This window comes from Alligator mississippiensis, chromosome 2 (assembly GCF_030867095.1).
Source record: "Alligator mississippiensis isolate rAllMis1 chromosome 2, rAllMis1, whole genome shotgun sequence".
Taxonomy (NCBI): domain Eukaryota; kingdom Metazoa; phylum Chordata; order Crocodylia; family Alligatoridae; genus Alligator; species Alligator mississippiensis.
In genome coordinates this window covers 201,089,299-201,106,638 of record NC_081825.1, presented here as the reverse complement: position 1 = coordinate 201,106,638, position 17,340 = coordinate 201,089,299, and the positions used below count along the sequence as shown (strand labels likewise).

The following is a 17,340-nucleotide window of genomic DNA, read 5'->3' as shown; positions in this document are numbered from 1 at the left end:
CTTCATTTTATTTGAAATACAGATACTACAAGATGTCTTTAGTGGCTACACCAGTCCTCTTTTAGAGATGAAGAGCTTCCATCCTTCATATTTTGAAGACGAAGGAAGTTGTGTGTGCTGAAGGCATAGGGCTAGTCAGTAAGGGGATACTGCTTCTATTCCCACCTCTCTCCAAAATGTTGCATAGGAGCTTGAACCTCCCTATGTTGTATTTTCCTATATGTAAAATTGTGGCAAATACAATTATTCCCTGATTCATACTAGTCTTTTGATAGTTAAAATTGATGCTTGTGAGGACCTTTGATAGACCAGTGATAAATACCACAGAAATGTCCATACATAATACATGCCTATTCAGTCCTCTCTGCTCAGACTAGTAACAAGAATGCCTTACCTACAGTTCTGACAGTGAATTTATAGCATGCAGACTTGTCAAATACTATCTGCAGTAATATTATCCAGACCACTGAACCAGTCATCTATCATTATTATCTTGGACTGGCTATGAACTACTGCCATTGATGTAGAAGGCTCTAGATCATATAACAAAGACCCTAAGATCAATAAGTTTTCATCATATTTAATGAGACGGTCAGGATACTAGTTAGAACCTTTGACACCTGGGTTCAAGTCCCTACTCGGCCTCACTCTGGGACAGAGAGAGGTGCCCATCTCTGCTCAGGATTCCCTAGCGTGAACACTTTCTGCAGTAAGGTGCTTAAATCAGGTCAACTCTTGCTTACACAAAAAAACACAGAAAAAGAGAGAGACTGACTTATTCTGGGGCTTGTGGACTTCTCTTGGGATTAAAGTGCATACTCTGAATCAGAGTTAAAAATGGGTCAGCCACCTAATAAGTCACTGGAGGATTCCCAGATAAAATGGGACAGACAGGCACACACATGCGCACATATGCATTTTCTCTCTTAACCTCTCAACAGCTTTCTTTTGTGTGAGCCTGGATCTAAGGATGCCTAATGGATCAGATAGGTGGGCCAGTACCTTTTGTTGAATGTGTGAGGGCACAGACATGAGCTAGGGCTCCAAGCGCCTCAGTGGCATCAACACTTATTTACACACAGAGATAACTGGAACCTTGAGCGCCCTGGGCGGCAGCGGCTCATGGGCGAGTATCAGTGGCTGTGCCACTGGTGGCCAAGCCGGCAGCAGAGCTGCTACTATTTTTGCACCCACTGCCCCTCCCCTGGGGCTGGTGACTTGGTCTCCCACCTTTGTTATACTACTGACTTTGGCTATACCCATAAGCAGAAACTTAGGCATTGTGGAACCCTGGTGCCTATCTAGTGAGACAAAAGTTGAGTGGGACTTATGAATCTCAGAAATGTTTAAATGCTGGCAAAACTGACAGTTTGGCATCTAGGCAAAATGTTAAGCCCTTTGTCCATGTCTACACAGTCTCCTGGCCAGTCACTCACTTCCCAGGTTGCCCCCCAGAAAAGCCCCACCCTTCACTCCCCCTCCACATATGCCAAAACCTGACATTAGGCAACAATAATAGCTTAGACTTCACACCCCAGGGCATGGCCTTTATGATTTAGGGGCCAAAGTATCTTGGGAGCTTTAGAAAACTGTACACTTTCCCCCTCTGGTAAAATGGGAATAAGTCTCTGCCTTGCAGTAGGGCTGTGAATTATTTGTGAGGTGCTTCAAGAGTATAGTAATGGGGGTCACAGAAGTACTGAGGATGGACAAACATAGATCTTTGTTTTGTATCTATTTTTTACTCTACAAGTATATTCCTGCATACCTGTGTTGGGGGGAGATCATCCTCAAGAGCAGACTGAATACTGGCTGAATTCTCCTTTGAATGCAGCCCGGGTTTCTTGCTATACAGGAGTGGGAAATCTGCCAAACAAATGCAAAAAAAATCCACATTTTACTCCAACTATTCCATCCTAAATAAAACCTGCAATTAGACAACAAGAGTACGTGGAAGTCAACTGGTTATATACTACTGTCTGACATACCACATGCCACCAAACAAGCCACACACCTTGTTTTTTGGAAAGGCAGAATGAAGGAAAAAAGATTTTTCCAGAGTTATGGCTTCATGGTTCAGGGACAGAGCTAAAAATCTGGAAAGCTGTGAAATAAAGGAAGAGAGACCAGGAATAGCTAACAGACAGCAAAATATCCAGAAGAAAGATTAGTTTGATTAGTGGAACACTGAGACCATTAAAAAGGAGGGAGGATCATTAACACCGGCAGAATGAAGTACTACAAGCCAATCAATTGACTTTCTCAACTGTCTGAACAGCAATGCAATAGCTGCTATCAGGTAGTTAGTTTTGCAGCAGGGATTGAAGTGGAGTGCTTCTACTCTGGGCAGAAAAATCAGCATCCCTCCAAATTTGACAGGGCTAACTTGGGGAGAAGGTGGGGGAGGGAGTGTGGTATGTGAGAAAATTTCTTATGTCCCGTGTAATTGGGTTTCTCTAGCTAGCCTGTGTTTGTACTAGGGCTGTGCGAGGCTTCGGACCGTGCTTCAAATCCGGAGAAGCTTTGGATGCTTCAGCATCTGAAGCAGCATGTCCAGACTGAAGCGCTGGATTCGTTAGGCTTTCCAAAGCAGTTTGGAGCTTCCGAACCGCTTCGGAAAAGCTTCGGAGATCCGGCCATAGGTTATAATGGGGAATCAATGAAATACCTATAACTTTGTTGTTCTTTGTCTAATTTGGATGAAATTTACAGGAGTGGTAGCCTCTCCTGAGGGCATGAAGCCTGCCAAGTTTCAAGAAGATAGGTGCAGGGGTTTAGGGGGAACTGAACCCCAAATTCTTGAAAGCAAAATTCATGTCATATCTCTGTGTTATACCAAAGGGGGTGAAAACTGCAGGGGTGGTAGCCCCTGGTGAAGCCATGAAGCCTTCCAAGTTTCAAGCAGATCGGTGCAGGGGTTTGGGGGGGAACTGTACCGCAAGCTGCTGACAGGCAAAACTCATGACATAGAGGATCCTGTGTGTGTTAAGACGCAGCGGGCTGAAAACTGCAGGGGTGGCAGTCCCCGCTCAGGCCACGAAGCCTGCCATCCGTCAAGGGGATAAGTGCAGGGGTTTGGGGAAAACTGCACCTCAAGCTGTGGACAAGCAAAACTTGTGACATGGGTGACACTGTGTGTGTTAAGGCGCAGCAGGCTGAAAGTTGCAGGCCTGCTAGGCCTCGCTGAGGCCACGAAGCCTGCCAGCCATCAAGGAGATTGGTGCAGGAGGGTTCTGGGGCCCTGCACCCCTAGCTGCTGACAGACAAAACTCGTGACATGGGTGCTTGTGCAACTGACTGTCTGTTTTGGGGCAGTTGATTGTCTATTCATTATTTCCTCTCCTTAGTCTGTGGTTTTGTAGGTGTTAATTCATGCTCGTTAACTCATTATGTAGTAGCTAGGTACTGTATATTGAGCTGGTCCTTGAGTGAATCATGATTAATTGGCAACTGGTAACACAGTAGCTTAGCAGCCAGGCCTGCAGCTGTAACATGAATTTTGCTTTCAAGCATTAGGAGTACAGTTCCCCCAAACCCCTGCACAAATCTTCTTGAAACTTGGCAGGTTTCATGCTCTCAGCAGAGGCTACCACCCCTGCAAGGTTCATCCAAATCAGACAAAAAAACAACAAAGTTATAGATATTTCATTGATTCCCCATTATACCCTATGGCCGGATCTCCAAGGCGGCTCCGAAACTTCGGAGCCGCTTCAGCCAGACTGAAGTGGGAACCTGGTCCGGAGCTCCAGATCAAATCACTGGCATCTGAAGTGGCCGGATCTGAAGCTGGATCAAATAGCTGCTTACTTGCACAGGCTTAGTTTGTACACGTTCTGGGGCATGTACAGGTGCCTGCACTCTACACATGCTGAGAGCAAGTCCATAACTTCAGAACTGGGCTTCAGTTTTCTGATGTGGTGCCTGAAGCATCCTAAAGTGTCCAATACTTAATACTTACAGAAAAATCAGCTCTTTTCCACATCTTGTGGCACCCTAAAAGCTGGTACTCTCCAAATCATTCCTCAATTTTTGAAAATTTGGGTAAAAAAGCTCTGAGATGGAGAAAAAATGTCTGCCTTAAAGTTCTGCCTTAAATAAGGAGGCATTGGGATATATGACTGGACAATAAGGAGAAAAGTAACCCCATGGTTCTTATTATCCTGGAGGCAGTGGTAGAGCACTGGAGGGCTGCTGTGTAATAATAGAACCATAGAAAATTGGAGTTGGAAGGGACCTCAGGAGGTCATCTAGTCCAGCCCCGCACTCAAAGCAGGACCAACTAGATCATCCCAGTCAAGACTTTGTCTCATGGGAGTCAATTATGTAAGGCCTTCAACCAACAAGGGTGGACAAATGTAGGCTTAGTAAAGGAAGTGTATGCAAATGAATACAGTAAACTAGCATAGAAACCTCATGTTGTGCTTAAATACTTTAATATTTGCATGTGCATGGATCTAGCATAACAAACATGTCTTTGGCAAAAAAAGAAAAGGAAAAAAAATATTCCCAAGTCAAGATATTACCTGCCAAGTTTTAGCTTGGAAAGTATTTTTATAACAGAACTATAAACTCTAGAAAACAAAAGGTTCATAATGCAAATCCTGGAGGCATCTTAATTGCAGAGAATGCTGCTAGAATATTATATAAGGGTAGAGTCTCAAAATTAGGAATATACAATAAACAAGAAGTGCAGGAAACAAGGAAAATGATCTAAACTATTGAATATGGAGTTCAGATGAGAGAGAGAGAGAGAGAGAGATTCAGAAAAAATGGCCAGATTCGGTCCAAGTAGTGTTACTTTTAGGCAAAAGTGGGTGAAAGTCATGTTACTAAATTAAAATTTCACAAAAATTTGACAGGGATTTATTAAATCCTAAAAGCGACCAGCACAAATATGTTGGAAGAAAACACATCCAGCTTTTCTCATCCAGAGGGAAGGATGCTACAATTCTGATTAATCTCTTTCTTACTTGGCCAAAATTTGCTCTGCAGTCTGTATTTCCTAGTACTGCTAATTCTTCGCCAAAAATAAAAAATAGCTTACTAAAAGTAGGCACTTGGTCAGGTAAATCCAGAAGTGCTCCATTCTGATTACTGCAGCAAATATAAACTACTTCTTCTCTCTTTCAAGGACCCTTCAGAGCTTATCTCCACTGTATCCATCACCTTATCGCTAACAAGAAGTTGACTTCTGCATCTGATTTCACCAATGATTCCAGTCTCTGTTGCCCACTTGTCAAATTTACAACCAAGAAACTGCGTGCTCTCATGTTTGAAAGGAGCTCTCTATAAATATCCACAAAACTGATACAATATCACCCTTCAAATCAAATTAAAATAAACAATCACCTCCATCAGTCAGATTTTCTTCTACCATCCATGTAGGGTTAAATCCTATTTCACTTTATGTGCCTAAATGACACGTATTTAGCAACAGAACTGCATTTTTGGCACATAGGCACAATTCACAAAATAGGATTTGGCCAGCAGTGCCTATATATTCCAGTGGGACTCTGATCTGACTGAGGTCTCTAGGCACTATTGTGATGAAAACAATAAGTAATTCCTAATTCCTCTTTCATTTTAAATTCATTTCAGGCTGTGCTGTATTCATGACATTCTTTATTCAGTTTCTAAAACACCTATGACTGGCATTGCTACTCTCATTTATTCTCAGGGAAATGAGTATCACATTTCCAATACTTTGAACATTGGAGGAATAACGTTTTATTGGGTAGATGTGAAATGACCATGGGGAATTTTCCCAGTTTTCTTCCAAGTTTCTTGGGGCACTTAAGGAAGCTGTCACTACAACCCTAATTCTCAGACAGCCTCTGGCCCTTCACAATCCAATTCAGAGGACGGTTTTTCCTTCAGTGACAGAAAGGATGAGCATTGCTCCTGGTACCACCAGTTGCTCACAGCAGGGGACAGAAGCAGCAGCTGTCAAAGGCCTTTTATTTAATGTGTAATGGGAAAAGGCTTTTGTTCTGTGCAACCCATGATTTGTGTATTGAAATATGTCATCCCAGATCACAGAAGTAAAACAGCAGAGTACAGAATTAGGATTTGTCAATGAATTTGGAAATGGATAAAATACTTGCGTCTATAAGTTTAAAATACATGGGGTAGGGGGTATATTAGGATGTCTGAGTTTTACAGCTCAGTGCATTGAAGGCAATCCAAATACTTCACTGGGACTTCTGTACTACTAACTAAGGGTCACAGGTTTAGGTCCTAAGGCCCTTTGGGTCCTAAAATGTATCATACTCCACAGAAAAATTAGTCCCAGTCAGACTCTCATTGAAGTCAATGGCATTCTGTGTAGGAGAAATTTTTGTTGTTTATACAGAAGCCAGCATAGGTTCATTGACTTCAGGACTAATTTGCTATGTTAATATGCTACGTATGCCAATTTACAACAATTAGGGATCTGTCCCTAAAATTGCACCTTTACATACTCAAAATATTTCTCCCATAATATCATAGAAATGTACAGATAAAAGGAACTTCCAGAGATCATCCATTACAACTCCCTGCAATGAGGCAGGATTAAGCATACCTAGACAGTTGCCAACATACATTTGTTCAATCTGCTCTTAAAAACCTCCAGTGAAAGAGATTCTATAACCACGCTAAGAGTCTGTTCAGGGTTTTGCCATCTTAGAAGTTAGAATTTTTCCCCTAATATCCAACTTAAATCATCTTTACTGCAATTTAATCTGATATTTTCTTATCCTTCCTCCAGTGGCCGTGGAGAATCCTTGATCACTGCCTTCATAACAGCAATCTTTTACCTACTGAAAGACTTTGCATGTACTTCCTCATTCTTCTCTTTTCTTTCCACCTTTCCTCATAGGACATGGTTTTCTAAACCTCTTATCTTTCTTGTTGCCCACCTCTTGTCTGTGTAGTTTGTCTCTATCTTTCAGTGAGGCCAGAACTGAAGGCCTCACCAAGAAAGGCAGAATAATTATCTCCCCTATTTTACAGATGATACTACCATTAATACAATCCAGAATGAAATTTGCCTTTGTTGCAACCTTATATTGTTGATTTATATTTAGTTTGTAATACATTATAACTCCCTCCCCCCACATCCTTTTCTGCAGTTCCTCTGCTCCACTTGTGCACTTCATTTCTCCTTTCTAAGTGTAGCACTTTTGAATTCATCTTTATTGAATTTCACCAGGTTGATTTCTCTCTCCTTTGTTAGGATTATCAAGATATTGATTATTTCCCCCAGAGCTTGGCATCAGTCGCTTGTTAAATCAGTGAACTGTCTACTCCATCATCCAAACTGTTAATAAAAATACAGAATAAAAATTGGGCCTAGAACAGATCCCTGCATGAGATCACTTGAGATGTATTTCAGTTTGACATTTGCTGACTTCTTTTTCCAAGCCATTTCTTAACTAGTTATTTGGCCACTTGATAGTGATTACATCTAGATTAGTGTTTCCCATATCTGGTGGGCTTATGCTACACCATAGGCATGTCAGGCCCACTTGTGCCCCCTACTTCAGCCACTATTACGTCCCTCATTGGAAATTCCCCCCCAGTGACTGCTGCCAATTCCAATCACCAGTAGCAACTGCTGCTGATTGCTGCTGTAATTCGCATGCCTGTGCCTCCCCCCACCCACAAAACTGTTATGACCCCCGAAGAAGATCACCCCATAGTTTTGGAAACACTGATCTAAAACATATTACCTTAGCTTGCTTATGAGACTGCCACGCAGGACTGTCAAAAGCCCTACCAAAGTCAAGATATATAAAATCTACTGTGTTCCTCTTCCCTCTAACCCAATGGGAAGTCATCTTGGTTTGATTTTCAGTGAAGCTTGCTGATTAAGATCTCACAAACTAAAAGCGTGAAAATCCACACAGTGGAGAAACAGGGAATCTAGGATTTGATAATATCCTGCACTGAGTCTTTGAACACATTCAAAATAGGCTCTGGTTTCCTTTCTTTAATCACATATTTAGTGCAATTTAAGAGCAGTGCATGTGTAGGAAAACAAGTCTGAAGGGGAGACTGGTATTTTTCTGAGATGTGTAGCAATCATACAATTTTTTTTGTAACCAAATATTGAATAGATTATACACAGACATGATGCCAAACTCTGTCCTTCCTAGAGAGGATAAATGCCTTTATCTTGTGCCTAGTATATGCTGACAGTATGTTAAACTCATTTCAGCAGCATACTTGAGGTTTTGACAAATGCATGCATCAGACGAGTTCTTTCCCAAAGACTTTTAGCTCCCTCTAGAGACTCCCTGCAGGGACACACAGGAGGATTTTTTAAAAATGAAAGCAAAATTAATGGGCAAAAATTTAATTAAGCATGTAAAATTCTGACTGAGAGCAAGCAGAAAATGGGCAAGTATTAAGAGCTGCCAGTTGGTCTTTTTTCACTTTATATTGCTTCTTTTTTCACTTTTTAAAACTGGATTAGGCATTATTTTTTAACCTGAAGATGAACTGAGGCATGTTTTTACTATTTTTAGGAAAGTAAAGATATACTTTATGAATAAAACCCAAATGACTTTGTGGATATTTTCAAAGACAGTCCTGAGCCTGAAGGTGAGTAGGATTTAAGTGAAAAGTGTTCATATGGGACTAAGGCTCCAAAAACTTTCACTTGCTTGTAGTGGTGACTTCTTAGATACTTTCATTTCAGTGATAGCAACTTTACCCCCTACTTATTGTTTATACATTCTTCCAAGCAATGGGAAAAATTTCCCTGTCAGTGTGGTATGTTGAGACTTTCTCTGCCTTAGTGACATCTGCCACTTTCCTGCAACTATAAATACCATACAACAATGGAACGTCACATTACTAATTACGATAGGTAGCTGAAGTTGTCTGTCTGGATGGAAGTCTTTGAATTGCAAAGCTGTTGATGGTTCAACTGTTCTCACTGCACTGATGATTCCACTGTTACCCTGCTGAATTTCTCCCAGGGAGCCAGTGCGCCTTATTTGTCATATGTATCTCTCTGGAGGGCTGGAATACATTGTAGTCTGCTAACCTCCTGTTTGCTGGGATTCCCCTGTCACAGCCATGAAATAGTTTGACAGTGTGCTCTTTTGGGATTTGCTAGCCATTCATGTGTGGACTACTAGATTCCATCCTTGGGTATGAATGAGGGTGTTTACCTTCCAGTGACTTCAACTGTATTATTTAGGACTCCATTCAAAAAAGTCCTTTACTCACATCTGTAGAGAGATCCCCTGCAGTCTGGCCAGGAGAAATGAGACATAAGAATCATTCTCATGATGATTATTTCTATGAAAGCTTTTAACATTTGTTAAAAAACATGCCTACAAACTCAAACCAAGCATGTGGCAAGGCATCCTCTTGCCTGGATATTGACTCCAGAAGGGAAATGGGGGTTACATTTGTTTCATGACTAGCTTTTACTAGTTATATGGAAGGGGAGGCACTAACGCCATATTCATGAAGGACTTGACTACCATCAGACAGAAAGTTTTGCCATCGCTATGTGCTGAAATTGTTCCCTTGCTCATCATAAAGTGAATAGTTATAATTTAATTGTTCTATGTTCCCTATTATCCACTGTTCTGTATTCATACCTTACACCTAGAGCTATCAAACTCTAGGTCAAACAGACTCTATGCCTGTGGCACAAATGTTTCTCTAGTCAGATTGCAGAGGATGATGGGTTTAAGGCTGACCCCAAATCATTTCCTTAGGAGCCCCAATTTTTGTAATTTCTCAGTTGGTCTAATAAAAGGTATCATTTTGGAACCAAGAGTTCTAGATTTTTGCATTTTTTTTTTGTCTCAGATCAACATGGCTACCACATACATCCCCAAAACCAGGAGGGACATCTGGGCACATCTAACTGGGAAACCTATATCTGTGTACATTTTCAGCATGTAGTGCTGAAAAGTATAAAACATAGAACAGGGATTGTGTGGACAGGCCTGGAGCCCTTGCCACCTAGCTAAGCACTGTATAAGATGCATAGAGAGCGTTTGGAACGCTAAGCCCAGAGCAGGGACATTCTTGTTTAGAGAATAGCAAGTTACTTAACATGTTCATCTAGCAATGCTATGAGCAACTCTGCACAGGATACAGACAGATGAAACAATCCTAGTGATATCACAGGGTGCCAGGATAAGCTGTTGCAATACAAGGGTAGCAAGACCTTTACGACTTCAATCTCTCATTCAAGGCTAAAGTTACACTGATTTAGGAAACTTGTATCCCTACAGATCATGTAGACATAAGAGTTATAGCCTATCAGCAGAGGGACACTCCCAAGCTGCGGCTTCCTCCGTCCCTTTTTAAATGGTTAAAAAAGTTACCTCTGTCTGAAGCCTCAGTTATACAGCTGAGGTCTTATCTACACACTGCATGCACTGATTCATTTTAGAAGTTCATCTATATCAAAGGGAATTAAAGTCAACCATGAAACTGCACAACTCTCGCAAAGTACATAGAAAACAAGCATGAAAAACAAGAGATGAAATAATGAGGTATCAAATAATACAGAAAGTAATGCATCCCTGGGAATCCTTATCCTTGCCTGACTTGCACTTATATCCTACACCCTTCAAAAGTAAGCCTAACTGAAAGTCTCACCTGTCCCAAGGTGTAGGTTGTAGCCATGTTGTTCTAAGGACATAGGCAGACAAGGTTCTTTGGGTAAATCCAATAGTTTAAAAGATATCAGATTTACCCAAAGAACATTGTCACCTGTCCTGAAGGTCATGTGAGTGATAGATGCAACATTTAAGCCCTCAAAGCAGAGCTTCTGTGATATCTTAAGTACTGCATATTTCCACAGGGGGTGGATTTGAGAGAGAGGCAGTTGGATGGGAGCTGGAGACTCTCATCCCCCTACTCTACAGTCAGATGCTCAGCACCTTGCCCAATTGGGTTCCAGTAGGATAAGGGTTGGAAGGAAGAGGGAAAGAGGGAGGAGCTGCTGAGTTGCACTGCTATGCTTTTGTTGGGCTCTACCCCTTTGATTTAGAATTTCTCAACAGCTCAAATAGCATGAAGCAGACAGCAAGCCCTGCGTAGTCTCATCACACCTTCTGCTGAGTCAATTAAAGCATGGATTGAAAGAAGTTTTTTCCCCCCATGTTGTTTATAAACCTATAACTAATTTTCTACATGAATCATGTAAGGAAATATACTAAGGAAGCAACACAAACCAAATACAGACTTATTTAAGTCATAACCAGGCAGCATCGGACTGTACGCCGATCAGTTTATTCCCTTATAAGCTTTTAGACTACACATAGTATTGCTATGTGACCAAAGGCCAGCCACATGCAAGTTTAATGGTCAATCAAGTTTAATGAGTCATTATAGAGGTACATCATATGTGAGGTACATTTGGAATAAAAATCCATGATTACGGAACAAGTACACAAGAGGGGAGTGTTTTTTGTTTTTTTTTTCTTTTAATCTCCATTTCCTCTTTCATTATGAAGACCTCAAACATATATAGCTGTTATGGGGAGGCAGGAACTGTCAGAGGCAACAAAACAGGAATTTGAATAAGAGAAAGAGTAAGAATAAAAGGTCACAATACCAAAGGAAGATGCAATTAATACTAAGGCTTTACTTACTAGATTGCAATTTTCTTCTCCAATTCTGGTATTTATTTGATGAAGAGGAACGAAAACTATTGGCTCTCTGTAGCGCTACAGAGGAATGAGACATTATTAACTAACTAAAACTGATAATTTCAAGGCTAAAATAAGCTTTGTATAAAATTGTAAGACAGTATTGCCATTAGAGAAGCTAATGTATGAAAGAGGCAGAGAGAGAATACATAAGACATGTTCCCATCTCCTTTCTGGAGCCTCGGGTTTTTTTGCCCAGGGCAACCTGCGCCCCAATTCTGTTTCCTTGCTATTATCTTTGTGAAGTAAAAGCCTAGCAAGACATACACATAAGTGAAAATTAAAATTGAGGGACAATTGCTATCGCTACCCCACTCTTCTCCCCCCTTCCATGAGGATTCTGACTTCTTCCTACTGGGCAACACACACTACGGACCCATGGCAGTGTGTCCCAATGCTGTCCCATGAAGAAAATAGTTTTCTCCCATGAGGACAGCAGGGTTTCCCACAGGGCATTTTGCCATGTAAAATCATGAATTCGTATTGGTGACTATTGCTCTGAGCATTTGGTGCGGAGGCAGGTACACTTGAAAAAAGTGCGGTCTTTTGTCACTAGAGGGCAACACTCATCAACAATTGGTACGCACAAAGCTAATTCAGAGAGTCATAGATTCTAAGGCCAGAAGGGACCATCTTGGTCATCCATTATGACCAATAACACCTGCCCCAGGATGCCCCCAAATAACTCCCTGCGTGAACTAAATTATGTCTTTTAGGTGGGGCGGAATCCAATTTTTGTTCCTTAAAACCATGTTTGGTTTATGTGCTCTTTCAGATGGAACAGTTAACATTTACTGAATTGTATACATCTCAGAAGGCCTTTTCTACTGATCAGTTCATTCTAAAATGTGGTCATTTTTTTTCTCTTGATCATGTGCTTGCATATTTAACATCAAAGGAAAAAAATCTCACAGTCCAAACAGAAGCTTATTTAAAAACATAAACAAAACTGGTTATCAAACATCCAGAGATATTCTCAAAAAACAGTAAAACTTAAGTCTGTGTCAGCCCCACTGAATAAGCACAGGAGGAGGGATACCAGGGGGATACCAGGAAAGAGAGAGAACTGAGATGGCAGACTTAAAACAAAAATGAAGGTGGGAGATGATATTAGTCAAGAACTTGTATTGGAGGATGAAGTGATAAGGGATAAGATGCTAATGGAAAGATGCCTGGTGGCAGTGAAGTGGTAGAGAGGAGCATAACTTTAGAAGCAGTGATTTGTATTAAAAGGAGTACTTTTGAATCTAGATCAAAATGCAGTTGTGTTTTGGGTTTGTTTGTTTGTTGTTTTACAAAATTACCTCCATGTGAGTTCACTGTCATCATACCAAATACTGCCAGAATTCACATCAAATAAAAGAATAGCAAAATGTGTTAGTTCCACATAATATTCCTCTCAGAAACCATAAAAGGTATCCAAAGCTCACAGCACATCTCAGACTAAAGAATCCAGTTATTTGGGAACTACACAGTGCTCTTACTTAACAGTATACTCTGTCAAGAATCCCATTGATATTATTGTTCTTAATGAATTCACATATTTTAAATATACAGTTAAGTTGAAAAAATATTTTGAAATCCAGGGGCATTAACAGATTTTATCTTCTTCTAAGAAGTTTTGGAGACTGTTTTTGCATTAAAACAACAGACCAAGTTAATATAAGAACAGCTTCATGAACAGGAGCAGGTCCAGAGCTGATACAGCTGTGCAGTCCCACCCCCTTTTGGACCACACCATGTAAGCAGCGGCTGGGGACTTAAAAAAAAATTCCCCCTTCCCTTCCTCACCATGCTCAACAGCAATGCTCCTCATCTCTCATTTGCCTCCTCCCCAGCCTGCTGTTTCCACTGTCCCTAGTTGCCCTAAGGGCAGGGGGAGCTCCAGAGCCACTTCTGCCCCACTCCAGCCAGACTGTACAAGTTCCTCCTCCTCAGCCAGTGCCCCTGGGGGTTTCCTGCCAGCCCAGGAGCAAGCATAAGGAGGAACGCCCTGCCACTATTCTCAGTTGAGCCTGGGTCCTTGCACAGCCCAACTGGAGTGGGGCAGGCATAGCTCTAGAGCCTCTCTCACCTCCAGGGCAGCCAGAGACAGCAGCACCAGTAAATGAGGGAGGGATGGAGAAAATGGGAGGGGCAGGGACATGCTGCAAAGCACAATAGAGAAGGGAAGGGATATTAAGAGTGAGGGATCTTACCTGATTCAGAGACTTATAAAAAGTCCCTGGCTTCTGTCCCCACAGAGTGGCCTAGTTGTGGTGGGCAGTGGGAAGCTGGGAGCTGTGGTAAAGCCACCCCTACTGTGCTGGTCACTGCTCCCATGCACCTTTTTAAAAAATTCTAGATCAACTGTGGTCATGACCACAGTTATGATGCAGTCTTGTCTTGTTCACATAAATTAAATAGTGATAAATCCAAGTAATAGTAGCAAAAACATAATCAGACAAGTCTTTTATTATGGTGAATATCTAGTCTGAATGGCTGTGTAGCCAGTTCAAGAGTGTCTGGTAGTTTTGAGTAGGATCTTTAGCATATTCCATCTCAGTCTTGTCTTGCTTTGTGGCTCTTTTACTGTGTTTTCTTCTTCCCTCCTTTATTTTAAGGATTGTTTTCTTATTCCCTCTAATTCTATCTGTTCATAATCCTCTTTCTCTGCTACGATTTTTTGCTCAGCCCATTGGAAAAGTATAGCTTATCTCAAATCTGTTCTGATCCACCAGCCACTGCAACTAAACCTTTTTTTTAAGGCCAAGTTACTGACTGAGGCCTAAATTATCCAGTCTTCACGTAAAACACCCACTAAATCGTTTTCTTGCTTCATCTCTTCTGGATATTTTGCACAACATTACAGCCAAGGACCCTGTGGGTGCGCATACCCCTTGCCCTACAGTGATGTAGCAATCACGCACTTGCCAACTACGTTGTTGTAGCAGTGCACTGCCCGGCTATAGCATGCTGCTAGTGATGTAATGGGTGAATCTAACCATGCACTGCCTGTACACCACAATATGGGCAGCTACTGTGTTGTGTTTTAGTACTTTTACTTTCCCCAAGCAAGTACTAAAATATGGCGCAGTACCAACGTTGCCATATGGTAACATGTAGACACACTCTGTGTCCCTCAGTGTATATATTCCTGGCTGGCTGCTCTTGGTAATGTTAAGAGCTTGGAAGAAGAGGTTTGAACTTCTCACCATTCTCCTTCCAATGCTTTTTAGAGGCTTCTTTGCACTTTTGCTATTTGCTGGTGTGTAGAAATGATTTAATTCTGGCCTGATCCTATTGCCACGGCTTGAATCAAGTATTTTAAGGCCAACTATCAGCATCCCAACATGCTATCACAGGAAAAATATTAATCTCCCAGTATGAGTTAAGCACAGGATAGAACTGCTTTAGGTACCTCTTGTACTAGCATATTATTTTTTCAGCAGAGCCCTCAGGGTACATAATGTCACTCCTCATATCATGAGAGTTTGTATAACAATACCTAGAAACTGTTTAATTAATAATGCTGATTTCCCTGACAGTATGGTTCCACGTTAATACTACTGGGTCATATTTAAATGAAGCAAGGCACGAGGAGGAGAAAGAGAGCATTCTGTTGGATCACATTACAGGATGCAGAAAGCAGACAAGGGGAAGTCTTCCAAAGAATTAAAATGACATTATAGTGTATGAACTTACTGTATCCCTGATAATACTGACAAGATCTATCTGCTCTAATAATGCTCAGAAACAGTGATTGCAGCTAATGGATTAAGTAGCTGGGGCATGACTGGGTTAGGAGTGTTTATTTACAGCGTATTTGCTTACCATCGGCGACTTTAGACTTTTCATGGTATTCCTCTTCTTCTTCAGAACTTCTTGTTGATGATGCATACTTTCTGGGGTTTCTTGAGGATATGGCCTCAGGCAGTGAGATCTTTCCTTCACTAACTTCAGAATTAGATGAATCACCATAAAAATCTGATTCTGGCTCTGAACTAAAAGAGAAAAGCCAGATGTTTTTAAAAAAGCATTTGCTATGTATTTAAGCACATAAGTATTTGCTTTAATGCACTAGACTTGAACCACAATGGGTGAGATCCAATGAACTGATGTTTTACAACTGGACTCTATCTCTCTTTGTTAATATTCAGTTATATGAATGCAATCTGCTACAATTTATGAGGCTAAATTTCAATATCCTATGACATTTCTGATACCCTATTAGCTATGACAAATATAAACAACATTTGAAATCACGTTGTTGCAAGAGAAACTCATTGGGTGTGATACTGGGGGTCTTTTCATCTGAACAAGGTGAATGCGTCTTCCAGCAAGCATGCTCTTTGATAAAAGGAAAAGCATTTGCTTTGAACCTCCCTCTCCATCGTGTTAGGGATAAGATACAAGAGTAAAAGTATCTGTATCTGAATAGGTTAAAAAGTAGATGGTCTAAGAACATTTTAAGGTATGTGCGCTTACCCACACATAATAGATCATTTTAAAGGCACCCCCTAGAATGAGTTCCCTCTGCTCCCTTCCCCCCCACCCCCTTTCTGAAAACAGCAACAGGCTGGCAAGCAGTGTTGATAGAAATTACAGACCTCTGCTTTGAAACGTCTTCATCTGACCCCTCATGCAATGAGAGTTCAGATTTTCACCCAATCAGCCATTTGTTAAGCTATCTGCAGCTGTGTACCTGCGTTTGGTCACAGCTATAAACCGTTTTCTGCTGCCAGGTCAGGCAAAAATTGTCACTTCTGTCTCCGCCCCACATGAAGCAGATCTCTGCCCGATTTTTACCCGACAAACTAACAGCATGTGCTGAGAACAAACTTTGTGCACATGCATTTTAAACATAAAAAAGCAAAGAAATTGTAATGACATGTCTTTTTTTTTTAATAAGTTAAGCCAGGGTGTCACATATATGGAGTTGCTATATCTGGCCTACCAAACTATTACAAGGTGAGGGGTGTAGCCAAGGGCGAGTGATTTACCACAGAATCAAGAGCCCTAAAGGATATAGCAACCAGTGGTAGGAGGATGAGCAAAGGCTGACCCTGTCCTGTTCACCCTCCAGCTGCTTCACGCATTGCCTCTGCTGTGGCTCCAGCACCACAGCTGCCTAGCCTTGCTGCTACCACCCAGTGTCCTAGGCCCCCATGCCCTGTACTAGAGCCATCACTACTGTGTGCTCTGTGCCAGAGCTAGAGCTGGCACCCTAGCAAACAATGTGTGTCAGTGGTAGGACCTCCAGCTCCAGCACAGGGCATGCAACATGTGGTGGGAGCTGGAGCCACCACTGCCACTGTGTGTACCAGGTAAGAGCTAGAACTGCCACTGCTGTTGCCACCCCATGTCCTGAGCTGCATCTGGCTTGCAAGGAGCCCCACAGTCCCATTTGACACCCCTGATTTAAATATATACTATCTTTATTGCTGCTGTGTACCTGTAAGATACCAAAGCAGAACACCAAAACCAGAAAGTCTGCCAGCAGAACATCCAACATCACACAGATGGCAATGTTAACAGGTTACTGCAAAAGTCAGCAAAACAGGCAAGCTGTTGCTGAATAATGTGCAAACAAAGAAAATCACTTGATGCATAATGAATCACATTGTATGGACAGGAGAAGACAAACAGGGGAGCTGGTACGATGCGAGGATGCTGTTTGTGTGCGTTTAGA

The 17,340-nt window shown here is 41.6% G+C and overlaps 1 protein-coding gene across 2 annotated transcripts in view; it reads right to left on the bottom strand.

The window, feature by feature from the left end:
• Positions 1-17,340, bottom strand: part of MICAL2 (microtubule associated monooxygenase, calponin and LIM domain containing 2) — a 218,849-nt gene that overhangs the window by 36,699 nt on the left and 164,810 nt on the right. For both annotated transcript variants that reach the window (XM_059722688.1, XM_019476858.2), the window contains 3 exons: positions 15,483-15,652; positions 11,613-11,687; positions 1,769-1,866 (listed from right to left, as the gene is read on the bottom strand). In XM_059722688.1, coding sequence (XP_059578671.1) covers positions 1,769-1,866; positions 11,613-11,687; positions 15,483-15,652 — 343 coding nt within the window. The remainder of the gene's footprint in view (positions 1-1,768; positions 1,867-11,612; positions 11,688-15,482; positions 15,653-17,340) is intronic.